The sequence below is a fragment of the Sphaeramia orbicularis genome, chromosome 4 (genome assembly GCF_902148855.1).
Source record: "Sphaeramia orbicularis chromosome 4, fSphaOr1.1, whole genome shotgun sequence".
NCBI classification, from domain to species: Eukaryota; Metazoa; Chordata; class Actinopteri; order Kurtiformes; family Apogonidae; genus Sphaeramia; species Sphaeramia orbicularis.
In genome coordinates this window covers 31,381,919-31,401,001 of record NC_043960.1, presented here as the reverse complement: position 1 = coordinate 31,401,001, position 19,083 = coordinate 31,381,919, and the positions used below count along the sequence as shown (strand labels likewise).

At 37.3% G+C, this 19,083-nt stretch overlaps 1 protein-coding gene across 1 annotated transcript in view; it reads left to right on the top strand.

Annotated features, from left to right (window-relative positions):
• Nucleotides 1-19,083, top strand: part of gabrg3 (gamma-aminobutyric acid type A receptor subunit gamma3) — a 94,012-nt gene that overhangs the window by 57,444 nt on the left and 17,485 nt on the right. The window contains exons 4-5 of the mRNA XM_030131364.1: nt 3,581-3,801; nt 11,896-11,978. Of these exons, the coding sequence (XP_029987224.1) occupies nt 3,581-3,801; nt 11,896-11,978 (304 nt within the window). The remainder of the gene's footprint in view (nt 1-3,580; nt 3,802-11,895; nt 11,979-19,083) is intronic.

The following is a 19,083-nucleotide window of genomic DNA, read 5'->3' as shown; positions in this document are numbered from 1 at the left end:
TTTTGACAGCCCTAATTTTCATATATGTATTTTAATGATCACATAAATGTTCATGAACGTTCAGGAGGAAATTCAAATGTTATTATATCAAAACAGAGAAAACTGAAGAAAAAGTGATGTTTTCAGCAAAATATCTCATTAACTACGCATGAAAACAATTGACTACAACCACTGTCATTTTTCAGACTACATAGGTGTTACTGGTGAATCAGTCCTGTAAAAGATGTTTCCATGTTCACTACAAAGCCTGTGAATGTCCAAAAGGGTCATATTTAATGAGGATGAAAAGCTCAGAAACTGCATTTTACCTGAATTATTTACATGTATTGATAGGACTAATGGTTCAACAGTAATTAAACATTTAAGGACAGTAGATGCTTTTAGTTGCCATTGACTGTTTAGGTCTTTTAGGGATAAATGTGATGCTATGCACCTTGGTTTCAAATTCATCTGGTCCAGTTGGTTCCCAAAATAGCTTTGGTACTACACCTAAACCATATAATAGTAGGGAACATTGAGTTATATCAAATTAGTAGAGCAACATTTTGCTACACTATGTCATATATATTGTGCCATTAATGTATTGAGGCAGAAATGAATTATTCAGTACAAATCTTTCATTCAGCTTCACCGTTCACAAAAGAATCATTAACACTGGATGTGATTTCATTTTCAGATGGACTGATGGAGTATTAACTGCCTGTTGTGCTCTCCAGTCAATTAGTACTCCATGAGGGTGAACACCAACCAGGCACAAAGTATCCAGCTGTTTGTAGGTCACGGTCATGTGTGTGAATATATGTCCTTAAAAATGGTGTGACCATAAGGGCTTGACTTTACACTGTGTTTATTCACACCCTAAGGTGATAACACTATCACGAGTGCCAGGACCTGTCACATCTGAAGGTATAACACTTATGTAGGATGTTTTAGTCAGCACCTATTTACTATAAGAAATCACAGTAGCCTATGTGTGCTTGGTTTCAAGTCATAAGAACTTTCCAGTGTATTGTCCAATATTAGAATCTAGTATAATTAGTATATGGAGTAGGGGTGTAACAGTACAGAAACATTTCGATTTAGTACGTTTTCGGTACAGGAGTCTTCGGTTCGATACATGTTTGCTATGTTTTCAGTACAGTGAAGGAGACCTGTAAAGGGGGGGGTGCGCTCCATAACAACCAAAAACCGAAAGTGAAACTTAACACGCTTCATACATCCAACCTAGCTTCTGTGTCTCTGTTATACTCTCTGTTGTCATGTTTACCCCTCTTATCAGCTCCCCAGCCTTAGAATAAAGTGGGTTTTTTTTGCAGCAGCACTGAGAATTCAGCAGTGGTGCAGCACCGCTGCAGAATGTATACAGGGGAAACCCTGCACATGGGTTCTGCTTGCGGCCACCCTGTTCCCCCAGTGTTTGCACTCTTCACATTGGCTACATGTATTTGTTCAATACACCTTCATATTGTATTTAAAGTTGCGGGAGACTTTTGTGACCAATTTTTCATCAAATCTGTAAAACCTCAGTCACAGACTAAGTATCACACGAATCTGTAAGTCTTTCTGTGATTGCTCACCTGAATCTCTTGCATTACGGTGAACAATTTCGAAGTGCCATCCACCATAAACAAAACCCTGTGTTTACATTCAGAGCCAGGAGGTAACTCAGGGATCTTCAGAATTTTTTTGTTGCAACGTGCATTGTGGGAAACAGAGGTTCTTGCAGCTGAAGATGCCCAAGTTACCTCCTGGCTCTGAATGTAAACACAGGGTTTTGTTTATGGTGGATGACACTTCGAAATTGTTCACCGTAATGCAAGAGATTCAGGTGAGTAATCACAGAAAGACTTACAGATTTGTGATACTTAGGCTATGACTGAGGTTTTACAGATTTGATGAAAAATCGGTCACGAAAGTCTCCCGCACCTTTAAGGCCTTGACCCGAAATGGTTCAGTACAAACAAGTGCACCGTTACACCCCTAATACGGAGTCTAGATATAAAAACATTCTCTAGAGGGATGTGGTGTCCATCTGGAGCCCTATATATATCTTCCCCCTCCTCTGACAGAATGTTGACAGAAATTGGTCATTACACTTGTAAATCATCTGTTATTATATCATTAAATAACTTACTAAGCACCAGAGTTTAGTTTTTCTTATGTTAAGTTTTGATATCAACAAAAAGCTGTCTGTGTCATTCAGGTATGTTACTTGTTGCAATATGGCAACTTTGGCACTTAAAGGGTTAAAGGTTCACTGTGCGATGTTTAGCTGTGATGTTGCAGAATTAACTGAATATTCATCATCAAACCCACCCATATGACTGCAAATCATTAATTGACTTTTGAGTCATCCAGAACCAGCACTTGGTTTTCTATTTAGTCATGTTGTGAGTTTTCGCATAAAGTTTGTCTACGAGGTTGTGTTGTTAATGTTTCATCTTCACTCTACTCTGTCCATCTTCAGACTGAACTCATGAGTTGTCTTCATGCATATATTGGTGTAGTTAAAAGCTTACATAATTGTACCAGATCATGAAGGTTAATTTACAATTTAATGCTATGTGAGGACAAAGTCAGACTGATTCGTTTGTTTCTAAATTAATTATGATGATTGATTGTTATGAAATATCATTACAATGTGTAGTCTGCAGAGAATGAGCGATTAGATTCAGTACATCAGTTCATCTGAGGTAAAAGTAGCTTCTACAATTCATTTAAGTGGCGAATGACATTGTCCTTTTTGTTTCAGCTCTGCTCTCCTGCCTTAGCAAACTCTTAATTTGTTTATGTTTGTGTGCTCGTCCATTTTGGTCCAATCTGGACAGTGATAGGGTTACATTCCATCGCCACATGTTTCCAACCTCTCGTATTTCCATTGCACTCACCTTTCCTATGTCTTCTCAATCCTCTTTGCTGAGCACTCAAGTAACAAAAAGTAAGCGAGTTGGATGGATTGTCCTTGAACGGAGTAAAGCAGAATGTTTCTGCTCACAGTTTAAGTGAGTGGAGAGTACCACACACTGCGGTGGATGTCTCGGGTGCTGTTTTAGGTTTTTAGGATGGTTTTTATGTTTGCAAATACTGATTAAGACCTCCAAAGGCAAATTCACATCTGCAACTTTTATTTAGGTGCTTGGTTCAAATATAGAACGATGAAATAAAAAAAAGAGTTAACGGCCTGATTGAAAGTATCACAGGTGCAGTAAGCACAGTCCATCATGTGTATTATATTCCTGTATCTTCAATGGAAAATGAAATAAAGTTTGCTGTGGCAGAAGCTCACTCACTGTTGCAACACATCCTTGAAAGAGTGTGTTTTCAGAACAAGACCCAGATCAGTGTAAGGAGTGAGGTGTGGTACAGTGAACATGCCAAATAATGAATGATGAAACACAGTGACTGAAACAGAATGACTTTTCACTAAAAAACAAAATCAATAATTCTGAACAGCATGTGGCTTTGCTCCCTTTTCTGTTTTTGTCAAGGGAAACAAGAGTGGTGTTTAGTTTGCAATAAAGTAAAATGAAATGCTTTGTTTATCCACTTACATACATTATGTTATATTTTTTTCTTTCAGGAATACCAGATTGACATCATCTTTGCTCAGACGTGGACAGACAGTCGACTAAGATACAACAGCACAATGAAAATACTGACTCTGAACAGCAATATGGTTGGTCTGATTTGGCTGCCTGATACAATCTTCAGGAACTCCAAGACTGCCGAGTCCCACTGGATTACGATGCCCAATCAGCTCCTGAGGATATGGAATGATGGGAAGATACTTTATACTTTAAGGTCAGTGTGCTACTTCTTACAGCGAGCCAACAGTGTAACAGTAATTACCATCTTCTAACCTCAAAAATCATTTTTCATTTAGTCTGAGATGACTGATGGTGGTTTATGCACAAAACGCTTCATTCATATCCGCGAAAAAATTCAAAGAAGTCATCTCAAGAGGTCAATAAATAAATAAATAATTAGATAATATATTGACTACTAAGAGACACATAGTGCAGAGGAGTTGAGAATATGGTTTAGTGAGGTATAGTGATATGAGGAGCTAAAAAATTTTCATTAGCAGTGATGTGTCACAAGGTCAGGTGACTGAGTTTTTTCTTCTAAGATAACCTTGGAGTTGATTTTTAATACTTGTACGCATCATAAAATATCAGAATATTATGAAACTAGAAATGAACTGGCTGCAAAACTCTTGGTTGCAACAATACAGTATTTAAAATGACATTTTAGCTGATGCAAATGTTTATTTCTTTTCTGTTTCTTTATTTAGTTTATGTGGTTATTTATGCCAGTTTTATTTCAGATGTGCAAGACAGGGATCAGTGCCATTGCTTGTATGCTGTTTAATGATTATTTTACATATTATTTTGCATGACTGTGTTGGGTATGTTGGTTTTTTTAGAAGAAAGAATTCTTTTTGTTTTTTCAAGGACACATGCACAAACAGGACCAATATACTGTATTTGCACTTCACTTCATGAGTATAAGGGGATGTCAGAGGGACTGGACTGCCACATGGTTAGGTGTCCTGACCACTTGAGGGTTTGATGCCCTGCTCAAGGGCACCTTCCAGTCCACATGCAGTAACTTGTTGGGGATGGGGCCGGTGACCCTGAGGTTTCCAAGCCAATTCCCTACCTATTGAGCCTCCAGGTTTTTGAAAGTATTTATTACTGATTACTTTTTAATTTAAGTAAATTTCATTGCATTTTCATTTCAAATCTTTCTGCAATGGCAACAAAGCTATTCTATTCTATTCTATTCTATTCTATTCTATTCTATTCTATTCTATAATAATAATAATAATAATAATAATAATAATGGATTAGTTTTATATAGCACTTTTCTATGAATGCAGACTCAAAGCGTGTACAGTGGATCCATTATTCATTCACTCACACATTCTCCCTTTGGTGGTGGTAAACTACATATGTATCCACAGCTGCCCAAGGGCAGACTGACGGAAGCGTGGCTGTCAATTCACGCCTACTTCCCCTCCAATCACCATCGAACATTCATATGCATTCGTACAGCAGTGTGAGTAGCAGCACTGGAGGCAAGGAGGGTGAAGTGTCTTGCCCAAGGACACGACAGCATATGACTAGGACAGAGCTGCCAACCCTTCGGTTATTGACCCGCTCTACCTCCTGAGCTATGGCCGCCCATCTACCCATCTAGCTGTGGATTTATACCCCTGTTTCATGTCCTTTGTTGCATGGTGTCCACATCATGAACAGTTAAACAACTATTTAATAGCGTTTTTAAAAATGGAAACAATTTTTTTTTCCTATTTAAGCACAATTTTGAAACGATCTGATAATAGTTTTTAATGTTCATGCATGTAACAGATGAAGGGATACAAGACAGGGGCAGAACCTGTGCTGGAACTTCAAAATACATATTTCATTGTCCATATTGTGTAGTTTGAAGACATCATAATCACTGTGTTAACTGCTCAGGCTGACAGCTTCAGAAATCAATAAGGCCTATCAGTCAACACATTGGTTTACATTGTGGCAGACCGTAGCTGTCTTACCCAATAAAAAATTCATGCAAACCAATTTGTGATTCAAACATTCCCAAAAAGAGCAGTTTGAAAGCAATTAGCTGCTGTCATTACCACTTGTATGTGCAAATTGCCTGCTTGGGCTTTAAGACCAATTTACTAAAGCAGCCACCCTCATGCCCCAAAGCACTCTTTGTAATTGGTGCACTCAATATTAATATAAGACACTTCTCCAGTAATAAGCATCTTTTTATGTATTCTGTTTTTGTCCAAGATTTCAGTACACTTTAACTGATATTGTTTAGAAAGACATTTTTAAAATATGCATGTGTACTATTCATCTGCTTCCTGCTGTTTTACTTTTGTTTGTTGTCACTTCAGCTTGCAAAATATCAGTTTAGTCCTAGGGAAATGTAACAATTCACAGATGGCTAAAGTACATTTAGACAATCACAATGAAATATCATCACTGTATAAGCAAGTCAAGTTCCAAACAAATCCAAGGCAGCATCCTCCATCATGGAGTTGTGTTGATATTGACTATTCAGGAGCGTGCAAACTTTGAGGAGTAATATCCGCTGATGGCATGAGCAAGACAATGAAATGTCATTTGGTGTTAATTGTGCATTGGCTTGGCCGGAGTAAACAGAGATGACATTTTGTGATAGCCATGCCTCTTCCACATGCATGCTATTGTCCCAATTCCATGCTTTAATGAGGACGAAAGATCATTCCAAAGCTACTGTGCAGAGGTTTTTTTTATTTCCCTAGCTTTCTGCACCACTCTCCTTTTGGTTTCTCTTTCATCCGTGTCCATTTGATTTGTGCTGTTTTCACATTTTCTTTTCTTTAGTCCTCCACTCATCTCCCAACATTATCCTGCTTACATGCTTTCTTTTGTTCATCTTCAGTCTCTGCTTTTTCCTCGTCTGTTTTATCATGTTTATAGGGGTCAGGGCACTCTTCACAGTGCCTGCAGCCTCTTTTCCCGTCAAGATAAGGGATGCTACTTTCTTGCTTTAACTGGTTTATAATTGAAGGTCAGCAACAGATGGGCTGCATAATAACATCACCAGACAGCTGGCCTTTAGCTACAGTAGGCCTACTGTACATCTCTAGCAGCTATTCAAATCATTTCAGTTTTTTTTTCATATAGGACAGATCCTAATACATGATTATCTCAAGGAACTTTGCAAATTTAGGTCAAAGCCTTAAAAAGTCTGTGGAGAGAAAAACTCAAACAAAACCTATAAGAGCAAGATGAAAAGCTTCCTCTATGGAAGAAAAAACCTCTGACAGAATGAGACAGGTAGGTGGCCATGTGCCTCGACCAGTTGGGGTGAATGGAAAGAGAGGAGAGAAAAGAGAAACATGGATAAAGAGCAACTAACAACACAAACACTGGACAACACAGGCAGACACTGGGCAGGTTGGAGTCCAGTAATGGTACATCATGTAGAGACAGCAGTAGAAAGGAGGAGGGAAAAAGAAAAAGAAAAACAGCAGAAGAGGGAAATAAAAGTTAGTGACGTATGATGGTGATATGAATATAGTGGTAGAGAAAGGTTTTTGGACGCCCCATATATATGTGATATATTGCATTAAGAATCAGTCTGAATTCTTTGAACTCTGCCATGTATTGCTCCATTCTCCATCATGCTTCCTTCTGCACATGCTTAGCTCTGTTGAGGTCTAAACTGGATGTTTCAGCAAAATGATGAAACACATCTAGGGCATGACATGTTAAAACTGATATTTTCTCATGTTAACGATAAACAATTTTTATAGATAGATAGATAGATAGATAGATAGATAGATAGATAGATAGATAGATAGATAGATAGATAGATAGATAGATAGATAGATAGATAGATAGATAGATAGATAGATAGATAGATTTGTAATTGTTTATGTTTGTTTGATGCAGCCACACCTTTTGAAACACAAAAAAAAATCACAAATATTTCAATTCAATTCAGTTCAATTCAATGCAATACAATACTTCATTGCACAAGAAGATTGAAGTTTAAGCATCTTCAGACAGACGTACCAATGCAATGCAAAAGTAAAAGTAAAGTGCAACTTCATAGTGCAAAAAAAAAAAAAAAAAAAATAGCATCAAACATAGGACTATGAATGTAACGGTTCAAAAGTTCAGATGAAGTTCCAGTGAAAGTCCAAGTGGTTGCATGGGATTGGGGGGGGGCAGTTCACAGATATGTAGTTATGTGGGAGATGTGATGGGGGGGATTGGTTGGGGGGCGTAAAGTGTTCATTCAACAGCCTCACTGCATGGGGGTACAGGCTGTGCCTCAGCCTACTGGTTCTGGCCCAGATGGATATGTTTCATGATAATATTTAAGACTGTAAAATTTTAAGCGTCCAAAATCTTTTTTCCGCTATTGTAAATACATGAGGAGGGAGAGTGAGGTTTGGTGCATCACTGATCCCCTCCAGCCTCACTGTGCATCAGATCTAAGGGATGGTTCAGGGTCATATGAACCAACCCTAAATAATCACTTAGCCAAAAATCGATTCTCGTCTGTTTCATTAAAGTAGAGCATGTGTGCCTCCTAAACTGAAATCTGGTTCCATATGACAGGACTTAGATAACTGACAGCCCTACCTCCAAGTCTACTGTTGTCTGTACTTTGTACTGCTTAGATTTTCAGAAGAGGCTCATTACTTTTTCAAACTAAACAGATGTGACAGTACATAAAATGCATCGCTTCAGAGGGAAAATCAGTGTGGAGGAGTGAAGGAGCACAGGCTGGGACCAGGGTCAGTACCAGAGTCCTGCACAGGGTCAGTACCAGAATCCTACACAGGGTCAGCACCAGAGTCTTGCACAGGGTCAGCACCAGAGTCCTGAATGGGTCCACTTTTTCCAAACTTTTCCACCTGTACCCACAAAGCTGAGTACCGTGACCCGACGCATCATTAAAGGCATTGTCTACACAGTAAGTCACTTCTGAGGGCTAAAATGCATAGCATCAATAAATCGCTATATGTGCTGCTCAATGACAACTTTAACCAGATATAAACAGAAGTGACGTTCACTTCAAAATAAAACAAACCGGCTGTGGACCAACCACAGTGAAATTAGATGATCATTATCATTAAATGTCCTTAAAATTATTTTCATCCATGAATCTTTTTTAATTTTTTCACTTCTTTGCCTGCTACCTGTCACATTTCGTTTAATTTTACCCGTGCCTGTACCCGTAAAAGTTCTTATATGATTATATGATTCTCTATATGATTTTACCTGGTTAAATACATATTGTTTCATTCATGGCATACTTCATACTTTTTAGTTTTGTACTTTATTACAATTGAGAAGTTGTACTTTTTAACTTTTACTTAAGTAAAGGAGCTAAATCAGTACTTCTACTTTTACGAGAGTATTTTTTTTACCCAAGTAGCTGTACTTCTACCTAAGTACAGAATGTGAGTACTTTTTTCACCTCTGGATGCAGTGAATGATAATTAGATACTCCTGGGTTGAGCTTCTACAGAATCCTGTTGGAGAAAGGAAGCTCAGACTCACAAAAACTCATAATATTGCCAGAAAATTACATGAAACCATTATGTAAGTAGTTAGAAATTTCTATCCATGTTGTCACGAAGTTTTTGTCTGAACTGGGATGAAAATGTCAGTTGGCAGTCTGGAGGAAACTAGACTCCCTTTGTACTGTAGTAGACAGACTTTATAACTGTATTAAATCACATATTGTATGAGATATCCCTTACTATTACGGTAGTTTTAAGTATTTATTAAGGTTTATTGTTGTCCTTCATCTTTATAACAAAGAATGGAGGTGTGAAGGACAGAATTCTGAAAGGAGTGTTGGGGGCTTTTGCGTTCTGCAGGTTAAAGTGTCTTTACAGCATTAGTTGACTTCAGATGTCCTTGAGGGGAATTCAAGAAGCAATTAATAGAAAAAGAGAAAGAAGCGGTAAAGCCCCCCTGCCCTTGAAGGACGGACACACACACACACACACACACACACACACACACACACACAGACTTTACTGTGGTGATTTAGAGGTGTCTTGCTGCAAAAACACACAGCTATCTCACCCTAACTTATGGTGGAGCTTAAAAGTGTGTTCTTTAGTGTGGGTAATTTATGAGTTAGTTAAAGCTGCAACATTAATGTTTATTGCACCCTTTTTTAGTCATGAAGGAAGTAGAACAAGTAACTTATGATAATGATGCTTTTAAAAGAAGTTCTTTTGGTATCATGTTTGTTACACATTAAGGTTGGTGTAAAGTCACTTAAGTAAATTATTTGTAAGTTTATTAAGCATCTGATGAAAGAGTTTGTGAAAACTGTTGAAAACCTCTGAAATGCATGGTACTGAATAGCAGAGTTAGACCTCATAAAGTCTTTATCGTCCATTTGAACTGGCTCAGTGTGACTGTAACCGTATAAGCATTAGCAGGCATTCTCAGATCTGATGGTGTCTAAGTTATGCTGGTTTGTAAAATGAATTTATTAGATGAAATGGCTGCTGTGGTATTTACCAGAGTGATCCAAATAGGACTTTCAGCAGCTAAGTGATGGCAAACAGTGAGAGTTTTGCTGTATACTATGTCTAAAAAATGTTTTACCCCTGCCTTCAGGTTGTCATCAGACAGTCCTTTCCAACATTTAACTGCAGCTGTTACAGTGATCTCTACAATGTCACCGACTCCAGGCAAACAGAAATTGTTGGTCTAACTTTGCCTTTGGTTCGAGTCAGGTGGCTTTGCAGTTAGCGATGTAACAGCTTCAGTCTAAAGCTGTCTTACGGCAACGAGAAGTTATGAAAATATTTATATCATAGTGTACATATAAATGGATACTGCTTTTTTTGACTATACTGCTTTTCTACGTTACTGGTAGTCGAAGTACTTCACAGAGTGCATTATTCACCCATTCACACACCAGGGCCACTGCCTCTGGCACCAACTCAGGATTCAGTGTCTTGCTCAAGGATACTTTGACACGAACCTGGGATTGAACCATTTCCTGTTTTGCTATGCTTCTTGAGCTTATATACTGCTTATTTTTTCATGATTTTGAGACTTAATTTTAAACACTATACATTTTTAACAGGTGTTACTAACACATATCTCTGTGATGAGGCAAACTCAGTACATTAAAGTCATTACTGCTTTTACAAACTTTAACACTTTCAGTGCCATGGGCCGATTAAATCGGCTCTACGAAAACAACCTGTAAAGTGCCACGGGCCGATCAGATCGGCTTTGGAGAACACGCCACATTTGTGTACAAACAAACCATCCACCCCCATTTCTTTCTCACATTTCGATGACGTTCTTTCTGTGTCCCCCTTTTGAGACCAAGCAGACGGGAATTTGAGGTCACGCGACCGAATAATATTTTTATATCTTTTTAATGTTTCTTATTCTCCGGTGTTTCATCAGAGGGAGCCCTCCATGCCGGGGGGCGGCTGTGGACTCCGGGGGCTGTGGCGTCGCCTTCTCTCACTGGGATCCGCTCCTTTCTGGTGGGTGGGGGTCCCAGTTGGCCCTCTCCCACTAGTTGGGATGCGGGGCTGTGTTGCTGGTGCCTGGTGCCGGGGTCGGCGGCTGCCTCCTGGTGCGGATGGCTCCCTGAGACAGCGCCTCCTAAACTGATGTTTTACTTTTACTTGTACATTTTTGTTCTGGTCTACCTGTGCTCAGTCAGTCTTCTTAAGTATGTGTGAGCTTGTGGGTTTGCATGTATATGTGGGTTTGCATGTATATGTGTGTGCGGGTGAGTGGGTGGGTGTGGGTGGGGGGCGGTACTGATTTTTAAACTGATATGTAAAGCACTTTGTGCTACAGTTTTTAATGTATGAAAAGTGCTATATAAATAAAGATTATTATTATTATTATTATTATTATTATTATTATTATTATTATTATTATCATAAATTATGCAAATTACGATCAATAATGAATCGGCTGCGTCCGGTGCGTTTTCGATCTAATCAGCAATCGGTCGGATGTTACCGAGCGGTTTCCTGCAGGATTCTTCAAATATTATGAAAACGACGCGAAATACTGAAAAACGGCCAAATTCTGTGGCACTTTTAAGGCTTATTATCCCCTTAACTGTCTGGCACTTAAAGAGTTAAACTAAAGCTGGAGAGTTTTAGTGTAAAGTCTGTAAAAGCAGTAATGACATTAGAGAACCCTTTAGCACATTCAGTGGCAGCCTACTGCTCTATGCGTGTTTACTTGGATGGCTTAAATGCAGAGGTTGAACTTCCTGTTGGGGAAATTGAAAATGAACCTAAAAATAAATAAATTAAATAAATCATAATGATTAAAAAATTCATACATCTGACAGTTGTTTTCATTGCAGGCTAACTATCAATGCAGAATGCCAGCTGCAGCTCCACAACTTTCCAATGGATGAGCACTCCTGTCCTCTTATCTTTTCCAGCTGTGAGTATACATTTCTCAATATAATGCTGTCTGTTTTTTGCTTTACTAGATTTACTTTATGTTCTTTGCAGTGTGTAAACTATATATCTGGTGTCCTTTGTTTTTGTGCCAAATTGTTTTTCTTTCCATACAGTCAGTTTCAAACTGAACACTAATGTTTATGAGGGACTTATTCCTTATAAAGCACAGACCAGTGATGTAAAGTTTGTACTCCTACACTGTAGTAGTTACAGGTACAGGATGATGAGGATGATGATGGTGATGGCAGAGCAGAGGAACACTTAAGTACAAAAACATGTTATTGCATCTGTGGTCATATGAAAGGTTTGGTGCAAACCTCAAGGCCAACTAACTTAGTTTGTTTGAAAGAAAGTTTGGAAAAGTGAAATGTAGCTCAACTGTAATGAAAATGAGGAGATAATCAAGTTATTTATGTCATATGTTAAACTATACTGTCTGCATTGTACATACTGTAGATATTCTTTATATTTGTTTATTTTTCACAGTGTATCTAATGAAATTAAATCAAACAGTGCTTCAGTATGTCTAGGTATAGGAAATATAGATTTACTTGCTTTCCTAATGGAATTGATTGTATCATATCTCATATACTGTATCATATGATGTGATATGATATGATATATGGTATCATTCAGATTCAGACTACTTTATTAATCCCTGAAGGGCAATTCAGTTCACAGTTACCCTGCCTTATTGAACACCCAAACAATTAAGGAACAAACAAACAAATGCAAAACATTCATAGCAGCATATATCATATCATATCATATCATATATAGCATAGCATAGCATGTCACGTCACGTCATGTCACGTCACGTCATGTCACGTCATATCATATATATTATAGCATATCATATCATATCATATCATGTCATGTCATGTCATGTCGTATCATATCATATCATATCATATCATATCATATCATATCATATCATATCATATCATTTGTACCATGACTATGTTTCATTGGTCCAAACTGTGTAGATCTGCAAGCCATCCTATGCCAGCAGCTGTTACATCCTCAGCCTCTCACACTTACTTGAAAGTACAGTAGTTATGGCAACACCTGAAAAATCATAGAGGTAGATGAGTAGAAAACTGAAGCTTAAGAGCTAAGAGGTGCACTTAACCACGAAAATAGTAGCTACGACTGTGCATCTGGAATAACATATTTCATAATAGTTTTGAACTAAATTTGAGAATAATAACATAAAGGATGTTACATAAGGGTGTTTAACATTACATTAAGTGGCTGTTTTCATAATCTTGCACTGAATCAGAATCACAATTTAGTGAAATTTTCATCAACAAATGTAGAGACAAAAATGTAAAGGGGGTACAATTTGGGACTTATGTCTTTGGGTTGTAAGGAGGATCGATACACACAATTGGATCTACTCTGCATACAACCCGTGACATACACAATAACAGATGGATAGATTTCTGTAGATACAGTTGAATAAATATCAGACTATTCAAATTAACTAGAATAATTCAGGAAACTAAAATGTAGGAATTATATTGAAAATGCAATAAGTATTTAAATTAGGTACAAAATGATACCTTTCATTACAGCTTTTAGGCTAATTTCTGTGTCAGTCTTTAGAAAACTACTCAGAGTCTATAACACAACAAGTGGTGACAATATGAGGGATGGATGTTGGGTTATGGAGGTAGTTGATGTGTCATCTGCTGTGCATTCATCACAGACTATCAGAGAGCTCTATTATAGAGATTACAGAGTGATTTAATGTGCCCCTTGTGCAGCCCATTAGAGCTCCAAACATGCTCCTGCGCTGACCAGTGTGTCGACCTGTCCTGCTGTGATCCATTTAACTCATTTCCATATTGAAGGAATCACCTGAATTTCTCAGGGTTTCCATGGCGATGTATCTGTGTTACTGATTAAGGCAGATTATCTTGATATCTTGATTATATTGACAGCCTTCAGACCTCTGGGCACTTCACTAACCAGCTGAGTAAAATGTTAATATGCAGCATAAATGAACAGAGCAGTGTCTATACTCTGGACATGTGGCTAAATTATCTAATGGTGAAACTGGTCACTATATTCCTAACAGGAATAAAATCAATCATGCGCCTTTGCACTTAATGAATGTAAGATTAAAGACCACATGTGCCGTATTGTTTTTGGGAAATTTGTTGTTAAAAAATTCTGGTGCTTTACATTAATATCACTGACTTCAAATTTCAGATTTTTTTTTTTTTTTTTTTTTTTTCAGATTAAATTTAAGGTCTTTATCCAGTCAAGTCCATATTTTGTACATGCATTCTTTAATCTGTCCTCCAATGAAAATTGTGACACACATAAACCTTGCACCTTGATTCTGACACATTAATTCATTCAATTAGTTGTGTGAATTTGCAATATGAGACGTAATGAATTCATCAAGCAGTGAGGATGATTTTTTTTTTTTTTTTTTTTGTGCTCTTACTTCTCTCTCACTTTACAGAAGGAAGCTTCACCTTTCTCGTGGTCTTTTAGGACTTTAGGTCTTTTCAATTGCTGCATAAAAAGTTGGAGTGTTTTTATTATCTTACAGTATTGTGACGACTGAATTTGATGGCTATTGCTGTAAGTCCTGCAGTTTCTTGCAAAGGATGAATAAAGCATCCATCCATCCATCCATCTAAAATTCAGATGTATGCACTGGTATTTAAGAGTGAAAATATATTAATGTGAAAGTAGTACATATACACTGCTGTAAATTGGCAAAAGAGTCTGCTTTAGACCAGCTCTAAATGTAAAGTGTCATAAGATATCTTTTGTTATGATAGGATGCTATATAAATGAATTTGATTTATATACAATGTAGGGATGTAAATAATTAATCGACTATCAATTAATTGTCGATAAGAATTTGCTTGATTAAATTATTAATTGTCAGTTAATTGCCCTTTTCCATGGCAGGATTTGTGGTGTCGACAGTAGGGGGCACCACTGCCCAAACTAGGCTTCATTGCTGAAGTTGAATAACAGGGGAAGTCACCCTGTCCACACCTGTCCGAAGGCTGCAGGTTTGTCTGCGCTGCGATGCCGCGGCTGGGATAGCCGTTCATTGAACCAGATCATGGTGTTGATGAGTTGCAATCACTTTATCTCCACTGAAATCTCGCTCCATCATGTCGATGATGCAAAGTCGGAAATGCCCATTTCTTCTAAACTGCCCCTCTTCAGATCCATTTATTTTATTGAATTTCTCTGCAGAATTTATTTAGCTCTACTACATAAATGCCATCGCCTGAACTGTATCCCTAAGGGTACATTAAATCAATCATTAAGGAATATGACATGCTTTTTTCATAAAGTATATAAACAATATTTAGCTTTTATTCTTATAGACCCTATCGAAAGAGAGAAATTCAGTTTGCATGTTCTGTCTGATGTCTGATGTCATGTTGTGTCTGCGTGGGTTCTCTCCAGGTACTCCAGCTTCCTCCCACCGTCCAAAGACATGCACTGATAGGTTAATCGGTTAATCTAAATTGCCCATGGATGTGAATGTGAGAGTGATTGGTTGTTTGTCTCTATATGTCAGCCCTACAATGAACTTGAATGAGTTGTCCAGGGTGTACCCCGCCTTCACCCATAAGTAGCGAACCTAGTGAGGATAAAGCAGCTTCAGAAGATGAATGAATGAATGAATGATTCAAGTACACTTCATAAACATCTGAGAGCTATACTAAAATGGTCACAAAGACTTTTTAGATCAGGACTATTATTTGTTATTCATACTAATACGCCTGCATCTGTGATTCTATTAATTTTCTTTTAACATGGAATTTTTTTTAATAATTAGATGATAAGGTAATAATAATGTTAGCATCAATTTTATTCAAATTGTCATCAGCAAATTCAACAACATCTTTGAACAGCATGTGCCCAAGTACCTCAGTTTGTGAACTGTAGTTTCCACTGAATAACACTGTATGTGAATATAGCACTAAATTACAGTGTTTAAACAGGTCTTTGTATGTGAAGTACGCTGTCTTCAGCCTACAATAGACCATCTACACTCTCTGCTGTCCTGCATTTGGTACCATGGCGACATGAAAGAGAATATCTGCTCCCTCATTATCACCATTCATTGGAATATTACTATCTGAGCAGTTGAAAGTAGGTTAGGTTAGGTTCTTTAACTGTGCAGTTCTCTGTTTTAATAAATTATTGAATCTTCCCTGTTTTCTTTACCTTTCCTAAAACTCTGTTGTGTTACACTCCCAATGGTTAAACATAGTCAAGATAAATCTGTAACTAAGACTGGACATTTATGCCCCTAACAGCCACCACGTCAAATTTACCTTGACAGAAATGTATCGATTTGTGTGTGATCTCAAAGATATGTCTAGTCAGTTATAACAGTTTATGGTGGATGAAGAGACAGATTTATAAATGAAGCCAAAATACAGGCATTTTCTTCTAATACTCATTTTAACTGTCATTTTAGAATGGTTTGTACTGATATCTGTACTGAAAGTGTTAATAAGTGTTTGCCATCATCACATCATGAAAGAAAAACCTCTGAGCTGCAACTACATCTGAAAATGGCAACCTCTGACAAAAGAATTATTCATTTTAATACCAGTGGGTTTTCTCATGCACATGCTCCACCAAAACAACTCTTGCGTCAGTACTATTTTGCAAATGCACTGTTGCTCCATCCCATGCTCAGCACCACCCTATAGACAACTTTTACCCCTGTCCCAGAACCATAGAGGATGCCAGATCTGTCTACAGCATTGACACACTGTTAACAGAGTGTGAGGATGGACCTGGATTTGTGAGACTAGTTTCAACATAGTCTTTGTTAACAGTTTTCAAGCAAAGTCCTTTTTTTTTGGGACTTTGTAACTCTCAGTAAGATTAAACTAATGATACGAGGCTCATAATATGGTGTTTTATTGCATAATCAGACCTTTTCATTTCCAGGTTTTTGCAGAGAGATGCTGTACTCAATTTCCTCCAGCTGTAAATTAATGGGTACATTTTTGTGCTGAAAATGCCAAATTTAGACAATTTTCTTCTTTTCTTATTAATGCCCACATTACTAATGCAGCCAGTGTAGCTTCACGACAATAGACTTTCACAGAAAATCGATAGGGATGACAAATGTAATATGTGTGTGTCAGCTAATCAGAGTTGGATTTACACATTTGCTGGCTTGCAGTTTTGCACCAGAGCATACAAATAGCATACAAGGAAAAATCAATTGAAAAAGAGAAAAAAGTAACCACTTTTCCACTCGACTGTAAAGCAACAAAATCAAAAAAGATGTTTGGATCTCGAGTAAGGAACATGACACTTTTCATATGAGAATACTCGTTCTCACTGACAGCACTGGTATCAGGATTCACACCAATAATCCACAGCTGAGGGGAACAATCTGAGGCAGGTGAGCGAACAGACGCTGAGCTACAAGTATGTGAGTCAGGCACAGTGACGGACTGAGGAAAAGGTCAGTTACAAAACTCCACCACAACTATCCCCAGGATTATAGACAAAAATATGAGTATTCAATGCTTCAGTACGGTTTTAATGATGACCAACAATCATTGTCTTTCTAAATTCTGTGTGTTAGATATGTGCCACACACACACACACACACAAACATATATATATATATATATATATATATATATATATATATATATATATATATATATATATGTATTTCAACATAATTGGTCTCTACTGTGGCATATTAGGGTCAGTTTAGGTACAAAATATTACAAGCTAGGGATTATGGGGGTAGTATTAAAAAAAGTCTGAGAAAAAAAAAATATTATTTGACACTTCTAAGATTTCTAAGAAAAATGTTGGAAAATAACCTTAAATATTTTTGTTATCACAACTGTAGGACTTTATAATATCAGATTTAGCTTGTTTTTTGTTTTTTCCCTCATTGCTGTGAGTTTTTCCACATGAATTTTCTTTCTTAGAAAATGAGTTTTTTGCCCAATAAATGAATGACTGTAATCTTATGTTAAATCAACAAACAGCCCCCTGCACTAGCCCAGATTAGTTAGACTGATGATGTGATGAAAACCCAGACTGCATCAGGAACAGTTTATAACTGGTGGATCTGGACCAGAAATGATTATCAGAAGAATGAGTTGAATGAGGCCAGTCATTGTTCCCTGGTAGAAATTCTGATTTTTTTTTTTTTTTCTTTTTTTAAATGACACTATCTAGCTAACAATTTCAAGGTATAAATGCAAAGTGTTTGTTAGTGTTTGTGTAAGAGTTGCTCTCTCTCATTTCCTCCCACCATCCAAAGACATTTACTTGAACAGGTTAACTCACCAATCTAAATCATCTGTAGGTGTGAATGTGAGACTTAACGGTTATTTGTCTCTATAAAGTGGCTGAAAAAAGTTTTTGGACACCCTTAAAATTGTACACAATCTTAAATCTTATTAAATATATGTGGGGAAATAATCTGTGTTTCAACAGACAAACAAACAAAAGCAAATGATTTTTTCCTTTAATGTCCCCAAGAAAAAATAACAAAACTGGATTCTGAACAGTTTCAATATGTCATGCCATGGATGTGTTCCATTATCTTACTGAAACATCCAGTTTTGACCTCGACAGAACATGTGCAGGAGGGAGCATGTGGGTTTGGAGAACGGAACAGTAGCCGGCAGAGTTCAATGACTTAAAAGTGATCCTTAATGTAATATGTCACAAATGCATGGAGTGTCCAAAAACTTTTTTCCACCAAAGTATCTTTCTTTGCTCAAGGCTTCAAGAATTCAAGGATCAGCCCTGTCAAGAATTAATCAGTTTGGAAATTGAATGAATGAATATAGTCAGTGTTGTCCCAAATGCCAGAATCTTTTTAAGAAAATGTGTGGTCTTTTTTTTTTTTTTTTTTTTTAACCTTAGAGCAATTTAAGTTTAAGAAAGAAGGAAAGCCATTTTAAGGTGTAAATAAACTTCTATTGTATAAGTGACCTTGAGTAAAAATGACTGGGATTTTCAGACTTCATGAAGTCAGTCACACTGGATCCAAATGTTGGTAGGAATTAGCTCTTTCATTTTTTTCCACACACCCCAAA